General features: G+C 39.9%; 2 protein-coding genes across 7 annotated transcripts in view; both read right to left on the bottom strand.

Annotated features, from left to right (window-relative positions):
* The window catches only part of myo3b (myosin IIIB), a 71,669-nt gene extending 61,111 nt beyond the window's left edge, over positions 1 to 10,558 (bottom strand). For 2 of the 5 annotated variants that reach the window (XM_017424591.3, XM_017424587.3), the window contains exons 1-8: positions 5,906 to 6,095; positions 5,350 to 5,533; positions 4,118 to 4,138; positions 3,303 to 3,437; positions 2,119 to 2,223; positions 1,861 to 1,960; positions 1,254 to 1,330; positions 499 to 644 (exon numbers count right to left, since the gene is read on the bottom strand). In XM_017424591.3, the coding sequence (XP_017280080.1) occupies positions 499 to 644; positions 1,254 to 1,330; positions 1,861 to 1,960; positions 2,119 to 2,223; positions 3,303 to 3,437; positions 4,118 to 4,138; positions 5,350 to 5,533; positions 5,906 to 5,934 (797 nt within the window). In that variant the 5' untranslated portion in view covers positions 5,935 to 6,095. Of the gene's footprint in view, positions 1 to 498; positions 645 to 1,253; positions 1,331 to 1,860; positions 1,961 to 2,118; positions 2,224 to 3,302; positions 3,438 to 4,117; positions 4,139 to 5,349; positions 5,534 to 5,905; positions 6,096 to 7,269; positions 7,442 to 10,244 lie in introns of those variants that run through there. The other 3 variants (XM_017424590.3, XM_025007705.2, XM_017424589.3) reach the window with 3 other exon arrangements.
* An 842-nt stretch (positions 10,559 to 11,400) lies between these two features.
* The window catches only part of ubr3 (ubiquitin protein ligase E3 component n-recognin 3), a 38,213-nt gene continuing 29,816 nt past the window's right edge, over positions 11,401 to 19,797 (bottom strand). For both annotated transcript variants that reach the window (XM_017424516.3, XM_017424518.2), the window contains 8 exons: positions 18,761 to 18,861; positions 17,894 to 18,018; positions 16,075 to 16,182; positions 15,705 to 15,830; positions 15,346 to 15,525; positions 14,645 to 14,854; positions 14,241 to 14,380; positions 11,401 to 13,324 (listed from right to left, as the gene is read on the bottom strand). In XM_017424516.3, coding sequence (XP_017280005.1) covers positions 13,207 to 13,324; positions 14,241 to 14,380; positions 14,645 to 14,854; positions 15,346 to 15,525; positions 15,705 to 15,830; positions 16,075 to 16,182; positions 17,894 to 18,018; positions 18,761 to 18,861 — 1,108 coding nt within the window. In that variant the 3' untranslated portion in view covers positions 11,401 to 13,206. The remainder of the gene's footprint in view (positions 13,325 to 14,240; positions 14,381 to 14,644; positions 14,855 to 15,345; positions 15,526 to 15,704; positions 15,831 to 16,074; positions 16,183 to 17,893; positions 18,019 to 18,760; positions 18,862 to 19,797) is intronic.

Below are 19,797 nucleotides of genomic sequence, written 5' to 3' on the forward strand. Positions count from 1 at the left end.
GGGTGGGGGGGGGGGTGACAGCCTCATCTCAATGTGAATGGAGCTAATCACTAATGCAAATTGCAATCAGAGGGGCATATCTCCAACTAACTGAGAGATAATTGCACAATTGTGCCGATAACAGAAGGTCAAACGCGTGCGGCAGCCAAGCTCTCGAAGTGATCATCAGACGCACGCACGTGATTATTTTTACAGGCTGAACCTCTGCATTGACGCCAAGGCCAAACATTTTTACATTTTTAATGATGGCGATTAGAACATTATTCAGCAGACGGTGCCTATCAGACAGAAAAAAGGTGAAAATGCAACAGCAGCACCGATCGGACCAATACGTGCGTTTCTTTATGCAGTAAAAATAAAGCCAGCTGTCAGGAGAGCTATTACCATTTCTCTTTTTATCACCTCTCATTGTCTTGGGGGGGGGGAGGGTGATATTTGAGTGTCTTTTGTGCGAGCCATCTCGAGTTGTGTGGCAGGAGCGCCCTCTACTGGACTCACCGTGGGATCTTGAAGAGGGCTTTGACTGGATGCATCTCAGCCAGCGGGGGGTCTCCGTCTGCAAGCTCGATAGCTGTGATGCCAAGGGACCACACATCACACCGGGCGTCGTACGAGGAGTCGTACTGCTGCTCGCAGGCGATGACCTGGCAACACAACACCATTTGAGCAACTCAGACTGTCACAGAGTTCATTAGCTGTTTGTCCTCCAAAGGAAGCAGGGAAATATAAGAGCGATGTGAGATCGGTGACTTTACCCAAGCCCTATGTGTCCAGATCTTGAAATAAAACAATACAATCTAAAACAAACTCATACACTGATATCATCCTTTCATATCCAGCTAAAACAAAATCAAGCAGAGTTTATTTAAAGCCCATTTAAGCACTAAAAGAGGTCGTTTCCGTGGCTGCTGGAGTGAGCTCCTCTTTTCCACAGTCAATAATTGTAAGTGACATTACATTTTACAGCCGAGTTTATTCTAATTGCCCCCGAGGTCCCACCCGACGAGCCCAATCACAGCACCTCATTTCTGCCAGAGAGTTAGCCGAGGGGCCTCAGACCCCCGGCTATTAACCTTGAAGCAACCTCAAGAGCTGCACGCGGGGAGGAGAATAGGAGCAGAATACACAATGACACAGAGGAGAGAGGCATGCTGGAATAACGGAGGAGCTATTTTCCTTTTCCTCAGTGATTTAAATGAATCCTCTAAGCACTGAAATACATTGTTTGAGATGTGTGTGCTTGAAACTCGAACCTCAGGAGCCATCCAAAACGGCGTCCCGACTGATGTGTTCCTCCGCAGCCGTGCACTGGTCAGCTGAGCTGAAACACCTTCAGAAAATGTCAAATAAATTTAGGTTATATTGAGATTTAGCTCTTGCGGCTGTAGGCTTCTGAAACAGCCCCTAAATGTTTGTATTAATCAATAAATCTTAGTATAAAATTCAATGTGGCAACCTGCCAAGCTGTAATAATAATGGGCTATAATCATTTCAAATTATGTAGGACAGATTTTTATCAGCATGAGTCCACTTCATCTCCGTGACACAGAGGACATAAACATGCCTCGGGGGGTGGGGACTCAAAGTCATTTGCCATAGCAGCTTTCTTTTAATATGCAAAACATCAAATAATGCATTTTAAATGAGCAATAATAGCCTTGGGTTAAGGCTACGGTCCATGAAAGAAAAAGATGTTATGGTGAACGGGGGACTAAAGAGAGTGGAGCACATCAGATGATTTATTCTGCGGTTGTGTTTGTTGTTGCAATCAATGTTGCAGGGGTGCACAGCTGAAACTTCCTAAAAATCAGTTACATTTGACAAAAATCTATCTAAATTTACTCTCTGAAAGGCTATTACCAAAGTCAACTAGTTTGACTCCCCCTTCCGTCGTCAGGAGGATGTTGTTGCCTTTGACGTCACGATGGATAATCCGATTGTTGTGGAGATGCTGGAGACCCTTTTAAATGAGAAAACAGAAAGCAGAAATGCTCAGTCATGGTCGTATATCTGCACCAACTAGAACAGGAGCCATTAAAAAGCTGAGCAGCACAAGCTAAACATTTATGTGCCGCCTCATGACATGCTTCACGTTTGCGCTGCAGAGGGCCGTCTTACCAAGAGGGCGCTGTACAAGATGTACGAGATGACGGACTCCTGCAGTCGCTGCCCGCGCACGGTCAGGCCTTTGATGAGTTCTGTGACAGAGCCCCCGTTGCACAGCTGCGAGGGAGACAGAGAAATGCCGGTGACTCCTCCATCACTCACCAGTCGAAAATCATGATTCACGGGGAGGGCTCGCCCGCCCACACGAGTCAGGGGGGAAAAAAAAAAAAAGGCGGCATCATAAGTCAGCCTGACAAACATCAACGTTATTCAAGGTAGGTTGCTGCCATGAAAAAGAGAGGTTTATTTGTAAACCAACTGGTCAAATAAATTTGAAGTTTTTGCTACAAAGACATAAAAAAGTGCAGCATTTGGTGGAGAAAAGAAATAATGAGGGAACCAGATGAATTGTGGTGTTTGTGTGACTCTCAGTCCTTCTAAACGTTTAATATAATTTCTCATATAGTGAAGTGGGATGTGGTCTAGTAAAGTAAATATATGTAAACCTGGTACGTGTATGTTTCTTTTATTATTGTCTTAATCTATTTTTATCTTATTGTACAACACTTTGGCTACTCCTGTGGTTTTTAGAACGTGCTATAGGAATAAAGTTGACTGACTGATTGATTGTACTTCTGTCCATGTTTCAGATGTGGTGGGATTTAAACACATTTAAGTGTAATTATGAGAGTCTCAGGTTGGCGAATCAGGGAAAAATTCCCATGGAGGAGTCAAGCTAATAAAGAGATTTTCCACCTTGTAAAGCAAATTAAAGTTTCAACTTCATTTTAGCAGTGGTGATTATCCTTCATGTTTATACAGAAGGCAGCTGTAGTTTTTCTTCTTTCAGTTCAAAGTCACAAACGGCACGTGCCCAGCTTTAAGCCTTTGTTGACATTCGCAGCCTGAGAGTCCCTGAGGTCACATGACCTCGCCCAATCATCTTATAGGTTTGTTTGGGTCTCGCTCAAATCTCGTCACATCTCTCGTGACGACCGAGTGGGTAAACGCTGCACACATGAAAATAACCTGAAAGATCTGTAAGATGTTGAGCGCATCAGTGTAGACATTTGACTTCAAAAAGAAAAAAAGCAATATGAACATAAATGAACAAAACGAATAGATCAACAGTCCAGCTGGCCTTTAGGTGTGTGAGCAAACCTGCGAAATAAAGAAAAAATTTTTGCAGAACTCACCTCGAGTACCAGCCAGAGCTGTCCTCCGGATGAGTTGTCCGACTTGTAGAACATGCCGTGAAACTTGACCACATTAGGGTGGTTGGACAGGGATCTCAAAATACTATATTCCGCCTCAATCTCCTCATCCACGTCCTTTAAAGAGCGTGAGCAAATATGCAGGGTTTAAACAGAGGCTTACAAAAAGTGCAACAATATGACCACACAACAAAGTTTTAGGCACAGTGCTACGAGGCTATGATTTAATTTTAGTGACAGAGTAATACTGGTGTTTATAATTAGAAACCTAAGGATAGGGTTATAAACTAGGAACACAAGAACAGGAATGGCCTGGTGAGCTGAACTATTTCTAGAGGCACTTTTCTTTCAAAGTAAATCTCAGAGGGAGGGAAGATCCACAGCCGAAGAAGCTGAATTTCTCCTCCTGGATATCTGACTGATTGTGTCAGCAGTCTAATCAGGGAGAGGGATGGGAGAGGAGGCCGCTTCATCTTCTTGGCCATCAGGGGAGCATCATTCTACCAGGATGAGGGTTCTTCTGCTGACACAATCACAGGCATGTCTCAGGCCAGGTCTCACTGCTCGAGCCTGCTGCCAACGCAGGGTCTCCGGCGTCCTTATCACCCAGACAAACGAGCGGACGCACCGAGAGGAAACAGCCAACTCAGGACCTACACTTTCTGGTAAGAGTGTGCTAGACTTAACGTGACAGGAAAGGAAGAAAAAGGGGGGCGCGCTGACATACATCACAGAGGCAGGTACAGGAACAACTGCATCGAGATGGAGAGAGGAAATAAAAAGAACTGGCAACCTACTCTGTTTGAATGGCTCGAATGCTGAGACAAGTCAGAGAGTTACAAAGAAAAACAACCGCTTCAGTCTGGGTTTTTTTCCACCTCTGTTACATTAATGCTGTCACGACGAAACAGTCAAATATGAATGATTACCAAAAGAATCACAAAAAGACCAGAATACAACATATAAACAAATACGGCACTAGTTTTAATTAAGTGATTGTGAATAGTTTTCAAATTCCACAGAAACAGAGATTTCAACTTTCAGATGAGGTGGTGTATATAAAATATAAAATTTGTTTATATTTTCCAAAATCTTGTGATTATTGGTTTCCCAGGCAGCTCAAAACCACTTATGCTGTTAAATGATGGAGCACAAAAATGATATTTAATACATTACTGGTTCCCAGTTTGTGTTTCAGGGCCCCTCAAACCTGTCACAAGAAATCAATTAAATTCCCTAATTAAATATATAAATAAAAGAAAGTTATAGCTGTAAAAATCGAACCAAGAATCTTCAGCCATGCAAGAAGCACAGCAGTTCTACAGAACCAGTTTAATGCATTTTTTGTTTATCTATTAATTTATTCTATTTATTTGTTTATTTATATGCCCATATTTGAATTATTGATTTGTTGAGCAGGTTTCCATTTTCTTGTAAACAGGATTTTAAATCAAGTGAGTTTTATCTCCTGGTAAAATTAAAGTTTCTATGTTTCTATTAAGGTTTTTTATTTAACATGTTTATCTTAATTTTGCATATCAGCATGCTAACATGCCAAACAAGTTGAGAGTATTTCTGCTTTCACCTGATGATAATACTAATGAAAACTGCAGCACCAAAGACTAGATTTTATAGGAACACGGCCATAGGAGGCAGGGGTGCAGAGGGTGCTGAAGCACTGCCTGATGGATGTCAGAGGACACACATGTCTAAATACATTGTAAAATAATTCATTTTTTGAAAAAAAGAATAAAAGTAGAGTTGATTAGTGTTGCTTATCTTGAAATTTAAATAATATTTAGTTATTATTGAGTTTTGCAAATGTGGTAAATAAACCATAAAACATTATTTTAGGTCTGTGAGCAAAACTTTACAACGGCTTTGAGTTTGATGGGAGCTGTTCACCATTCATAGCAGTTTTCCTACAATCATTAAATAAGACCAAGGATTTTACAATGACTATTATACCAAAGAGTAAGAAAAAAAACATGCACACATTAAACATTCAACAAGCTTTCAAGTGACTCACGTTGATCGGGTCCAGCACTTTCACTGCCGCCTGGCTCCCATTCTTTTTGTTGGTCACTCTGTAGACTTTCCCGTACGTCCCTTTGCCGATGGTTTCCACTATGTCCCAGTTATCGGAGGGATCGCCGAGGTTCTCCAGGCCAATCATGCTGGACTTGTAGGAGTACAGTCCATACAGTTGTCTCCTGGAGAACAAACCCAATTTTGGGTTAGCAGCGTTTGGTCAAAACCATGTCGAAACATTGTGACTGTAAAGTTGGTGCAAGCTGAGGGAAATCCTTTTCTAAGGCCTAATACAGCAAACAGGGAGCTTGTTGGGAGCGATCGAGCCACACGACACAGGGAGCAAACTTCTACACTGTCACAGAACTAATAAAACTCATGATATGCCATTTAGAGACACAGAGAAGCAAGTAAAATGTATAAACTAATGGCAAAGTATTGTGCAGCCTGGAGCAAACCACATCCATCGTTAGAGCCACGTTACAAAGTTTAAAGCAAGAAAAGCCAAAGCAAAAGCGCCGTCACCAGCTGCGAATGTAGAGGATGGTACTCACATGGAAAGCGCTATCTTCTTCTGACTCATCAAGGCTGAGAAATGTTACAATTAAAGAGTCTCCGGTGATCATAATAGAACAGCACCAACAGCAACAGCTTCCTCAGGAGGACGGGCAACAAGTGCTGTTTCATGCAGTCACTGCATTAGCCATCTCCACGGGGGACTCCGCCACTGCCGTGCACACTAAGAAGAGCAATCCCCTAAAGATCAATTGGATTGGATTGGTCAGATTACCTGCCCTGAAGCAGCAACCCAGCGCCACACCTCCAAACAAGAAGCTTTATTAAATGATTATCTTGTGAAGCATTTTATAAAGCCATAATAATGAAAAAATAACAAAAAGTTCACATAGCTTCTCATTATTAATATTATTTCATGTTTGTTTTTTTTACCACAGACAATGCACAGCAGTAAGTATCAAACAGCTGAACTAACACGACCATTTTGGGATTTATAAAATGCCATATATTCCAGCTCAACATGACGGAGAGCGATGTTTGTTTCCTCTTGTCGTAATCGCGTTAATGCATCACAGAGACCGTGTGACCCTGAGGGAGCAAAGCCCTATTTTTTTGTTTGTTTGTTTCTGGTGATCTGAAAATTGATGTGAAAAATTAAGTCTAACCCCGTCACACGGAGACAGGTTTATGGATCGCATGTCGGTGGATAGAAGATGGACTCGAATACGCAGCACAGAGATACAGCTGATATCCTTCTGCGTGTCCTTCAAGGGAAGACAAAGAGGGCTGAAGATGTGCATTTTTACACACTGCATTCACATAAAATGTTCCAAACAACTTGTACTTTAATCAAGTTTCAATATCTGACTATCTGACATCATTATCCGTTTTAATCATCATCTTGGATCACAACAGGATCACACCAGTTCACCTAACATTTACTACTGCTGTTGCTTTGTAATAAACTCTGTGTGGGACAAAAAACCTGTTCCCAACACACCTTCACAGACTTCTGTCATGAATTATCTTTTAATCTCTAATGACCTGCAGCAGCAAATATCATCATCATCTTCAAAAAGCTTTCAAAAAGTATGTATAAAGCAGATAAAGGTGATTATCGTCAGGTGCAGCATGTTTTTTAACACCAAATCTGTAATATTGTACTAAATTATCAACACAAACCTTGAAACATCCACAACTAAGTATTTTTTAGGTGTGTAGCACACATTATCTCTCCCATTTTGGCCATTAATCATATAAAAACACTTACTTCCTGGTGATAATCTACTGCCTTCAATCTTTACGCAAAACATCATCTGTAATAATTCACTTCCATGTATTTATTCATTAATCATTCAAGATAAAAAAGGGCTGAAATAAAAGAACCACAAACTAAACATACCTGCTTCTGTGAAAGTGTCTGTCGCTGCCTCCCCGTCAAACCGCTCCAGACTAATTTAGCCAATCTACGGGGATTAATAATTCACCTCCTAATCTGCAGCCTGATCTGCAGCTGTGTTGAATTATTCAGGCGGCAGATGTAGCCATTCATAATGGTGGCTGATATGAAGCGCCTCAGGTTGCCGGCAGGTAACCAGGAAGTCTGTGATGGTTACCAAGTCACGTGACCTCAGTCAGCTGCTGCTGCTGCTTCCCACAACATGGCAACCAAACAACTTTAAAACTTTACATCATTCAGTGAAAGACATTTCAGGGCTGCAATTGTCCAGTGTCTGCTTTGACAAAGACGCTGTGACTCCTCAGATAATTAGGTAATTATCAATTTAATAAAAAGAGTTTAAAGCTGAATGTTGTTCCTGTCACAAGTTTAGAACTTTTGAGATTATAAAAGCTCAATGCATCAGTTGGGAAGAGCTAAAATAAAGCACCTTTTCTGGTAACGAGGTCAAATATTTCCATGTTTCTAATGTTTCTAACCCGTCACCATCTTATAGACGTGAACAGACTTTTTTCTTGTGTTGAGCTCCAGCTTATTGTAATAAGATCAAAAATGTAAACGGCATGTTTTTTATTACTGAAATGTCATTCTTCTTGTAGATTTTTTATTATTTATTCAATTGCCTAACATGATTTTACATTTGAAAGCGTCTCAGAAAGTCAAAATGTTGTTAAAGTGCTTCAGGATTTCTTTTTATGGGTCAAAAAAGAGGTGGTAATTGTTTAGCTAAAGTATGAACAGATGGTCCAAATTAGGTTTATTTCTTCACATGGTTCTTATTATATCCCTGATTACAGACTAAAATAACAACAGTAGGCTAAGAAGAGCATTTGATGGTAAATTGACTTGTTTTTAACATTATGTCACAGCAATAAATACTGTACATAATTCATTTTCTTGTTTTATTCTTGGTGGCAACTCACAGGAATACTAATGAGTATTTATAACAAACAAGGACTTTTTAAAAGCCCTATAAGGCGCGGCGTTTACTGTAAAAACAACTAATAACAGAGTTGCTGTTGAGGAAGCCAGAAAGCTAAGAACCAACATAAACGCTGCTCTTTAAATGGACAGTGCACGGAGGTACAGCTACGAACAGGACACCACTGGAGCTCGACGGCTCGGCTCGGGTTACTCTTTGTTTCCCCAGACTGTCAGCACGGCCGAGAAAGGGAAGTGAGATTTGACCACCTGAAAACACGGTCAACAAGAAGACATTTTGGAAAACAACCACCACGATCCCAATCCATCCAGCTGCAAACACACACCTTTACTTTTGTTCTTTCAGAACGACAGATGCCTGTTTTTATCCTCCATTCTTGCTCGTCAGATATTTGAGTTCTGCACATTTCAATCGAAGTAAAGATTTAAGGTGGTAACAGCTGCAGAAGATGTTGACAAGCTGCAAAACATTTTCGTCACACACACAAAAACAGAGCAAAGTGAAAGGAAGTAATCTTATTTTCTGCTTCCATCAAGCTCAAACACTTCCACCCTCTGTGATAAAGACTCATGGGAACTCCACTTACCCTTTAGGTCTGCAGGGAGAGAGAGAAACTTTAATCCCTTTTAAGGGGATATAAAGAGGCTTTACAGTAAACCAGCCTAAAGCACCGTGCCCTTGTTCTCACCCTGATGACCCGCGTCTTCCTCACACGACCACAGAAAGACTCATTTTTACTGTCATCTCAGCAGCACGACTCCACGGTTAATAACCACACAGGTGCAGGACAACTCAGGGTACACAAAACATCAACATAATTAGAGGGGGAAGAAAAAAAAAAGAAGCCAACCTCATCACGATCAATCTAAAAATCACAGCTAGGAATTAATCTCTGTCATCTAATCACAAACATCACAGCTGCCTCACTGATGTGTTTCAGCGCAATAACTGCACATTACACACTTACTGATTGACTAAATGCAGCATGACTGACAAACAGGCAATATTCGCCTTGATTTTGCATAAAAGTTTGCAAAAGCAATAACAGAAATGTTTTTATTTATGCGATTTTAGTCTCTAACAGCCCGTATTAATTATCAATACTCTGTTGAACATTGAAAGGTTTAAAAAAAAAAATCTCTCATATTCCAGGTCCTAAATAATAAGTTTGAGCTGAATATAGAAAGGCTTCTTTGACTGCAGTGTTTACTGAGGTGTGAACTCAAACTTGATAATAATTTACTACATTTTAATTAGTTTGTCGTCACATGTGCAAGAGAGCATACAGTTCAGTCAAATGCATCTTCCTGTGACTGTATCACAAAATTAAACAAACTGGTAGAACAAGTAAACAAAATGAACATCAAGTTAGACTAAATAAATATAAAATAGCAGAAAAACTGTAAAAAGGTGCAATTTATGCAATTAACAATGGCTTTACAATAACAGACTATTTTTGACCTCATAGTGTTTAGAAATTGAGATTTGTTCAATCAACTAAATTACATTTATCTTATAAATTAGTAAAATTAATAATTTTTATTTATTTTTTTGTTAACCTGACCCAGTTAGAAAGACGTCTTTTATGAGTTCAAACCATAAAATGACTAAAAAACTTTTTATTGTTTAGACCAATCATTCACATCCTTAAAAACTTGTTTCACAAACATATCAAACTATTTATCTACAGCTCTGAAACTTAAAAAAAAAATGTTTCCTTTTAAAATGAATGCACTGTCACTAAATTGATGCCATCATTAAAGCTCATTTTTGCTTAATAATACTGTAGGTTTTAACATTTTCTTCAGAACTGTGCTGTTCTGGTCCAGCTTAATATACTTTTAAGTTGGTATATTTTAGGCTTTAAAATGAAAAGTTGTGCTGACATTTCAAAGTAAAGCTGCCTAAACACATTCAAAGTGCAGACTGAGTATATTATTTGTAAGAGTACACATGAAACAACAGATTCTCTTACCTTGACATGGCTGCCTGTTTATTTCCATCTGTAACATCTGCAGCACAGCAGAGACAGTCAGTCACAAGAGGATCTCTTTATCCTCCTCCTGGTTTCCGGGGCAACAACACTTTAAAGAGACATTTTGGTCATTTCTAAAACAGTCAACAACTTGCACATCGAACAGCCTGCCCTCCACGGCAGTATATTCAAAGTGATTTGTCTGTTTACTTGGCGAAGGACTTTAATTATTAACTGTACAGACATCTGAGCGTGCGGTCCTGCAGACCGGAAGTGGTTCACTAAATGACCATGATCACCATATACGGCCTGCGCAGGTGTGTTCCTGCTGTGTGAGGTCCGAGCAGCGGCAGTATGAACCTACCTGCGCAGGTGGTAAAGATGGACGTGACCCGTGATGCCTGCTGGGAGGTTTGCCTGCAACACCAACATGTTTCAGCCCGAACCCCGTTCCAGAAACTCTGCGGGGTTTCCACCAGTTTGAAATTCCTCTCTCCAAAGCTTTCTTTCTTGTTGCCCAATGGGCTGAAAACCGCAGCTTTGTGCAACAGTTGGTCGTTATCCACAGGTCCTCCTCTTGTTCCCGAAGTCCAAACCAATGGCTCTGCTGAGGCTAAATCACATGACCACCCTCTTCTCTACTCGACTGTCATTTTAAGCCATTCTGCAGTTTTAATCACACATTGGCTCACTTTAAGACTTCCAAGAGTCCCAGTTTGTCAGAAAAACAGCTCAAGGTTTGATTTGAAGTCTTCAATAAACTGAGACCCCTGGTGGTGACTTAGCAAGCCATTTTTGCATCATAAAAGCAGAATTGGTTGAACATTTGGCAACAGCGGACTGCAGAGAGCCCTGTGATGGACTGGTGACCTGTTCAGGGTGTAACCCAGGCCTCCTCCAGTGACCGCTGGAGATAGGCACCCCCTCCCTGCAGCTGAAGGAATAAGAGGGTGAAGAAAATGGATGGGTGGAGAGGCCACATTAGTCTTAAAAAAAGGCATTCATAATGAAAAATACCATCGTTGTCAGGTTTCCTGAAAATCACTAAAAATTAAACCTGTGAAAAGAATTGCCCAGATGAAGGAAAAGTTCTTGTTTTCTCCCAATATGAACGCCTTCAAATCAGCAACAACCAGAAAACAAGAAAGGAGACACATTAATGTGCTTATCTTTTATTCACATATGTTACATTTTGCATTAAATGTCCAAGTCATAAATCCTGGTCAAACTCAAAGTTTGAGTCAGCACCTACAGTAATGTACTGTATTCTCTCTTCATTCACACAGGAAAACACACAGGAGCTCTCTGTAACAATTTACACCCATTACTCACTGGCTGCTTGGCTGCAAAGGTTTAGAAAGTGAGAACTGGAAAGAAGGAAAAAGAAAACCCACAGTCTCCAACTCAAAAAGGAGTTCTCAAGTATTGAGTTACTCTGATGATTTCTGAGTGCAGCACAACGCGGCCCGGCACTTCAAAACTACACCGCGGGGATAGTGGCTGTTGGTTCACTCAAGAATAAAAAAAAAAAAAACATCTTTGCAGGCATGACTGAATGAAATTTCCTCTCTTCTAAAAAGAAAGATGATAATCAGAAAATTAAGAAGCTAAGAGAAATAAAGGTTACTTAAAGGATGCCGTGCACAGTGTATAACGGATACTCAAGTCTGATAATCCTGTATCGTCAGAATGCAACAACTAGATGAGTAAAAGATAATTAGGATAAACGTTACAACTTGATAAAAGGCATAAAAGGCATAAAAGGGAAAAAGAAAAATGTTACAGCACAGAAAAGGACAATAAGGGGATTTTCGTCTCACAGGAAAGGAACTTTTGTTTCACTGACTTTCGTATCTTCGTGGGAGGATACACCGACAAACCCAGCGTAACCTTTTTGCTCAGACGTGGCGCTCAGTCTGGCCAGCGAAGCGAGAACCAGGTCTGCGCGGTGACATTTCCCTTCAGGAACTTCAGCTGAATCCTAATTTACGTGAAGGACTGCAGTCGTCTCAAAGCCGTCACTTCAGTTCCTTCTTTGCACGCGACAAAAAGAAAGACAAAGCACGTAAAGGGTGTGGGGGGGGGTGCAATGTGGCAACTTCCTTAAACATTAAAGTGAGTTTAACATTCCCAGCCATCTACTGTAAACTCAAAGCACAATCTTAGAAAGAAAAAAAAAAATCCACAAAAGTTAAAATTACTTACTTAAACAATGAGCAGCAGCATTTATTTAAATATCTAAAACATATTTTAAACAGCAAAAACAAAAAAAAAGAAGAAAAAAAAAGAAAATTCCTGAGGATGGATTGCAACTAGACCCAGAAAAGAGTCTTTGGTTGTTCGCAAAAAGAAAGCTCTCGTGCGTTGATGCTTGGACTTGGTCTTGCTTACCATCACGTTCCGGGAGACGACGAGTGCAGATTGCAAAAAAAAAAAAACCATCATCGTTGCACTCATCAGGAGCTTAAAACTCATGCCAGCACAGCAGAACACAATTTGATAAATAAAAGGGATATGCAGCAACATGATCAGAAACGGTGCAAAAAGAAGTAAACAACTCTACAGGGACTCTCAACGGTCGACATATATGTCGGGTTTTTGTTTGTTTTTTTAAACCAAAATAAAAATGACATCTTTTAAAGCCCGCTCCAAGTGAAGCCAATTGAATAAAGTTGTGCTTTTTCTCTTCAAACTCACCAAATTGTGCTTTTTCCCTGTTGAAACGTACACATTAAATCACTTGAAAACATCTGAGTGCTAATCTTTTAGTCAGGACTGTACACCAAACGTTCACATAAACCGAAGCCTCACCGGATCTTTGAGTTTATCAAGTTAAAATCTCTCAAATATTTGGATCAAGGCGGACACAAAGAAATAATAATGATAAGAATAATAATAAAAGACTCCATCTTGGGTTGGGTTTTTTTTGTTGTCGTTTGTTTTTAATGAACTTTGGAAGATCTCAGAGTCCGTTATAGTGAGGCCCCCAACGTTTATTGATGTGATCGAAGGTGTGGGAGACCCACTGCTGCTCCAACACTCGATATCTCTCTTCACATAAGAAAAGCGGCTTCCCACGGCTGGAGAAAAACAAAAAACAAAAAAACAACAACAAAACTCAAGTCAGACTGGTGTCTTTGTTGTTATCGTTTGTTCCATGTGGGTCAATCTATAGTCTAAATTCAGTAGAACTTTATGTTATTTGAACACAAATACTGCATACATACTAAAATAAACATATTAAAAAACTGTTTGTCTTATTATAGCATTAATAGTTCTTGTTTTAAAAGCACTGCATGTGTTTAATGTTGTGCGATAAATTGAAATGGTTTAGAATAGTACACTGAATAAAATCATATATATATATATATATATATATATATATATATATATATATATATATATATATATATATATATATATATATATATATATATATATATAAGTCGTGTTTGGAAGTGATGATTAAAGACCCTAACAAAGACTTCAGGAGTTTTGAAGGCAGCAGACAGAAGAATGAGGCAGAATAAGCCCTCCGTTCCCCCGACAGACCATTAATAAAAACATGTCGTCTTCAGCGGCTAACAGTCTTGTAGTAAAATCCGTAAAAATAAATCTGATCGAATATTAAATTAATGTCTGACATATGCAGACCACACACACCATGTCTGGACTAAACAAAGCAAAACTCAAACAAATTATGGAAATAAGTTATATCCCTTAATTAATCCATTTTGCACAAACCATTCTCTGATTAAACCCTCAGTTTCTAATTACTAAAAAGAACATTAATAGAAAGGAATGTTTCTTTAGTGGTAAAAGAACATTAGGATACAATAAAAAAGCAACATTTTAGTGAAAAAATAAGTCTGTGTGCTATAAAACAACAAAAAAAAAATTGTTTTTTTAACAAACTAATAAAAAACAAACACTCTGAAAAGTCACCAACTCTGAAGGCTTTGAAAATGTTTCCAGTAGTTCAGAAACGCAACATACCGTAAATCGCGATCTTCTTCTCCGTGAGCGTCGAGGTAGACGGAGCCCCACAGACAGAACCGATGCCCGCGGATGATGATGATGACCGAGGCGTTAATCAGCAGAAAGATGCCCGTAGCTGCGCCACAGTGTTGGGAGTGCTGCAGAGTGACACGAAACAAGCAGGTTTGAAACAAACAGGCAGCGATGCAAAGGCAGCTTTAAAAAAAAAAAAAAAAAAAAAAAAAAAAAAAAAAAAAAAAAAATCAGGTGTCAGTTTGTCAATAGCTATAAAAATGAGGTGGTGTTTTCATTTTCAGGAACATGAAAAACTCTACAGTAACATCAATGATGCCAAAAAGGACTCTTTTTAATTGTTTTATGCAACCCAACAACGGTAACGTCAAACTGACTGGGAAACTCACCAAAACGCATTCACAGGTCCCCTGCTGCTTGCAGCACACGCCTTTGAGACAGACAAAGGCGCCACACACAAGGCAGAGTGCGGGGTCTTTTGGCACCTTTTTGCAGACAGTGCAGGCCTTTCTGTGATAGTACTGGAAGATGATATTGTAGTTGTCGGGGAGCTGGAGAAGGCGAGGGGCTTCCCACTGAGGGTCCTGGACCAGCAAGGTCTACGGAGCAGAGATGGAGGAGACGAAAGCACACACTTTAAAGACATTTAAATTGAACTTTTAGGGTTTTATTTAGCTTGTACTGAATAAATCTGTCAGGCTTTACTGCGTCTCTAGGTGGAACCCTAGTAAATAATACCTAACATTTAAGGATTTTCAGTATAAGATGTTATACGGGACACCTCCCCATTCACATGATATACAACACCAAAGATTACTGCAGTGCTAAACAACGTGGGCATGTGAAACGTGGTGCAGATACTTTCCTGAGGCAGATATGAACCTCATCAGCCTGGGCTGAAACTAAAACTCTCAGCAGAACTTTAACAGGACAAGTTATTTACACAAAACAAAACTTCAAATGAATGCTTTTGTTGTATATTCCAAACCCTACAGTACGCAGATCAGTTCTGTGTTTACTGTTTTTTTAAAAAGCTTGCTTTAAATGATCAAGAAAAGGTCTGTAAATCGACGGAAATCGACGACTGTACCAGTGATTGCTCGGGGTGCAGCCGAGTTAGCTCTGTGACCTCAGCGCACCACTGCGTCACCAGGTCGAAGGCGCTGACGGGCCAGTCCAGACATGAGGCACTGTGCACGGCGTTGGAAGGCTGGGGGGTTGAGGGCAGCAGCCCCACACACACAGCCAGGGATGAAAACTCCTCTTCATCCTGAGACGAGCAAAGAAAACGGGTCGTGAGCTCAATCTCTGCTGCCAGATGATCTGAAAGCGTCTAAGTGAAGCTGAGACCCCGCTCTCTAGTCTTACAACGATATTTAATGTGACTTTTAGGAACGTAATGCACATTATTGCCACTTTAGCTTGAGCGGCGTTGAAGATGACACATACCAGGCAGCCGGTTAGAGTGTCTCCATAAAGGTGGTGCTGCAGAAGGCAGGAGAGGCGAAGGAAGGGCAGGGAGAACTGCTGGAGGCTGAACTCGATCGACTGCGGGGACCACACACTGGAGCTCAGCTAGAGAGGAAAACAGCAGTAACACCTGATCAATAACCAGCTAACAGCTTGTTGATAATACAGTGATGAACATCACCACTGGAGATTAGCAGAGATATGAGATCGTTGTCTCTCAGGGTAATGGCCAATTTATACTTATAGAGAAAATGAAAGAGCAGCAAAGGAGAAGCTGCGGGCATGAGAGGACGTAAACTTTACGGCAGTAAAAGCTCCAAAGGGCCAAAGCGTCTCCTCAGCATCTCACCATTGTTGATTCTTCAGAGTTCACCTTGTAAACACTCTTGTCCTTTGAGAGGTCGCCGATAACGTGACTGAGCACAGCTTCGAAAGACTTCTCAGAGTTGGTGGCGTTCTGTGGCAGAAAATCGAAGGTTGGAACATCAGAATGTTGACAACACACAATTAAACACCAAAAAAAGAGACCAAGATTTTCTCCTTTTTCCTAGCGCAGAGTTACCAGAGGGTTCACAAACCAAACCTTCAAACCATAAATCAAGTCTTTTTAGGTTTCGACAGAACCTCTACTCTCTTAAATAACAGAGAGAATAACAAAGTTGTTTAATAAACTCAAATAAAGTCACAGATTTTTAAAGGATGATCCATTTTTGTCAACTCTACAAAAACAAAATAAAATATTTATTTAGTTAAATGATAAAGTGAAAAGTAAGATAATTGAACACAGCATGCCTTCAGAATAACTTCAATGAGCCTCTGAAAAACTCCCCACAGATTTTGAACATTTCAGATAGTTGTGGCGCCTTTTCTTAAAAAAATACAGATAAAAATTGAAAAAAAAAATGGCTTTGTGGAAGACACTCATGTCATTAAAACAAAGCTGATAATTGTCATAAAAGGGGTTTAATATTTATATATATATGAGTGAAAACCTTAAAGTCTGGGATAAAGAGCAGAATAAAAACCCATTCTTTCAAAAGACGAAGCAGTGTGTGTTTTTAGTGTCGTCTGACATCAGTTCAAAGTCGTGTACAGGTGCTCAACAAACAGCTGAAGGCCACAGAAACTTCTGATTTATGTTATAACACCAGTGAGTGTCGTGGCCTAAATGAAGAGTGTGTGCATCCCGTTTTTATACAGACTTATTCTGATTTTCGTTCATTTGTCACCAATCTGAAGCATTCTTCAGATGGATACTTGCATTCTACGTCATTACACCTTATAAGAGGATTAATAAAAACATAAATAAGTTAAAGTATATAAAAATATCAACATGACTATGAACGCTGCTAATCAGCATTGTTCACTCGAGTCTCCACTGTCTATGTATAAAATGTGCTGCGTTATAGAATATATAGGAAGCGGACAATTCATTTGTTAGTGTGATATCTGATAAGCAGAAAAGACATTACTGGATGTGTGTTCCACTGATTTGAATGTGTGTTCCTCAGATTTGGCTGGTATTTTAAACAGAGCAGGAGCTGAAGGCATTCATCAAAGCGAAGGTGGTAGAATATAAAACAGCAGCCTTATCTCCTCCGCTGTCCTTTGTCATAGATTTATAGTGGAGGAATTTCAAGTCTGCGGCTTTCCTTCCTCTCGGCTCCGATCTTCTTTCACAATGCCTCCTACTTAGTTTAATTACACCTGCATTCAGCCACACACAAATGCTGTTTTTGCATTTAAAACTCACATTGCTGCAGCAGGAAAACACTCATCCACTCTTCCATTTGGAAACGAAACCCCCTTTAAAGTTTTTTTTTTTTTGCCGTTTGTCTTTTATTGCTCCAGTGGCCACTTAATGCAACTTTTCAGCAATACAGCATTTTCACATAATGAAGATTGATGCTGAGGACTGTGGAAATCACATAAATAAAACTGTTTAATGTAACTCAACAGCAAGACGCAGTAATTTACGCTGTTGTGGATGGTTTCTTTAGACGTAATCAGCATAATTCACTGGCTTGTAAAGAGATGTTAAGCGCTGGAAGCATGAAAAATGACTATTAAAACAGATAAAAACGTGTGAAAATATAAAGTAGGCAATATAAGCACAAGTAGATCTGGATGTCCAGTCTCCATCTAATGTCATGTGGTTTTAGTTTTACCTTCTTAAGTGCTCCAGACGCGACCCAGGCCTGCCTTTCCTCTGAGCTGAGCTTGGTTGAAAGTGCAGCCAAAGCCTGAGTGAACTGCAGGTTGTACAACATCTTGACCACACAGGTAAAGTGCTCTACACAGAAACAGAGAGGGACGCCACAAACGTGAGCTGGCTTACCAGCTGAATAATAGCAACCGCTTATAAAAACCCTTTTGGTTCCTGCGTTTAGCATAGGCAGCATCGGCGAATAAGTAGCTGCAGATTTAAGTCTTTGCAGCATCTGTTCTGGTCATTGTGACAAAGTTTTAGGAGCAGATTATTCACATTGTGGAGCTTTCATGTAAAAGACCCTTGGCAACAAATGATTCCTTAATGTTTCTGTTGGGAAATTCACATTTTATCACTTGGTTTATTATATACATGTACCTCTGCCACTTTAAAATAAAACTTAAAAGGTGTTTATCTTTAATATTTTTGAATTTTTTCAGGCTAAAACTAAAAAAAAAATCAAATAAAATCAAAGCTTCTCATGTTTTAAAGAATCCACATTGTCTTCATCACCGATTCTATCACCAGAATGATCATCCAGATGACTTTTGAGGCGGTCCGACATTTTTTTTTACAATGAAAAGCTTTGCTGATGAACACGTGACAGGCTAGAAATGGAGGCTACAAGCAGAGGCCGCAGCCCTCCCATCATCAGGGTCGTGCTTTCATGAGCCTCAAAGCCAAAACAGCAACAAGAGCACAGATAAGAGATGTGAAATGCTTTTCTCCCCCCCAGCACTCAGCCTGGATTACAGCAGATAATGGAGCTGCCTCCGGAGATGGACCCTGCTCTTGCCGTGTCACGATGCTGAAGGAGTAACTTTACCTTTGCGCAGAGGTTGAGGCATAGTTAGAACAAAGATGATGAGGAGGGACGGGACGTCTCGAAACAGCATGGGGACCTCAGGCCGCTCTTCATCAAAGCCGCTGCAAAAGAAAGCAAAGCAGCTTCTTACTCAAACTGTTCCACATGTGCTTAGAACAACGTCTAACAGCTTGATCCCAAAAATACAAGAAACAAAATATGATAACTATTTGGCTTAACCTGGTAGTTTATGTCTTCTCTTAGCAAAAACTGAACCTACTTTAGAAATATGGTAGATGCTGATAGTAATTGTAACTGTAGACGGGAGCCGTTCAGACAAACCTAAACATGTTAACGTGATCACAACTGAAATGTCACATCTGGACATGGTTTTGGGTGAGTGATTAATTAAAGTCACAGCAAACCTCCTGTTCTCAGCTGCCAGTCTTCATATCTGTACAGACTCAGAATAATAAAAAAAATAAAATAAATGAAAGGGTGGGGTACATATTGAAGGGAGGTTTCTCAGAGAAATGGACGCGTTTAATAATGTTTTAAAAAATATCTGGTAAACCATAAACAGCAATCGATTTCTCCGAGTTACTGCTTTGCTCTGTCATTGGTGGACGCATCCTATTTCCCCCCCCCAATTTTCTCCAGCGTTGCCACTGCTTCATGACGTTTATTGTGCCACTAAAAAAAAAAAAAAATACAATGTTGCAAACAAGAAAGCAGAAGTGTACCTGGATGTATTTTAAAGTTCTGGTAATTTAAAAAAAAATATCTGCAGAAATATAATCGGTTCGTGAGGCCAGATGTAAACAGCTGGAACATTTTCTTCCTTTACTCAAACAAAGAGTCTGAGAGCAAAGGTTTTGAGGTGTTTTAATATTTAAATTTTGTTGACAAATAAATAAGACTTCTTTCTTGTATCCTCCAACTAAAATCCTTAATGCATTCATATTCGTCCTGTGGACCATCTCCATTTACATGTTGTTTTGTTCCGTTGATGCCCTGATCTCCATCTACCCTTGAAAGGCTTTTTTTTTTTTTTTTTT

This window comes from Kryptolebias marmoratus, linkage group LG6 (assembly GCF_001649575.2).
Source record: "Kryptolebias marmoratus isolate JLee-2015 linkage group LG6, ASM164957v2, whole genome shotgun sequence".
Lineage (NCBI taxonomy): Eukaryota > Metazoa > Chordata > Actinopteri > Cyprinodontiformes > Rivulidae > Kryptolebias > Kryptolebias marmoratus.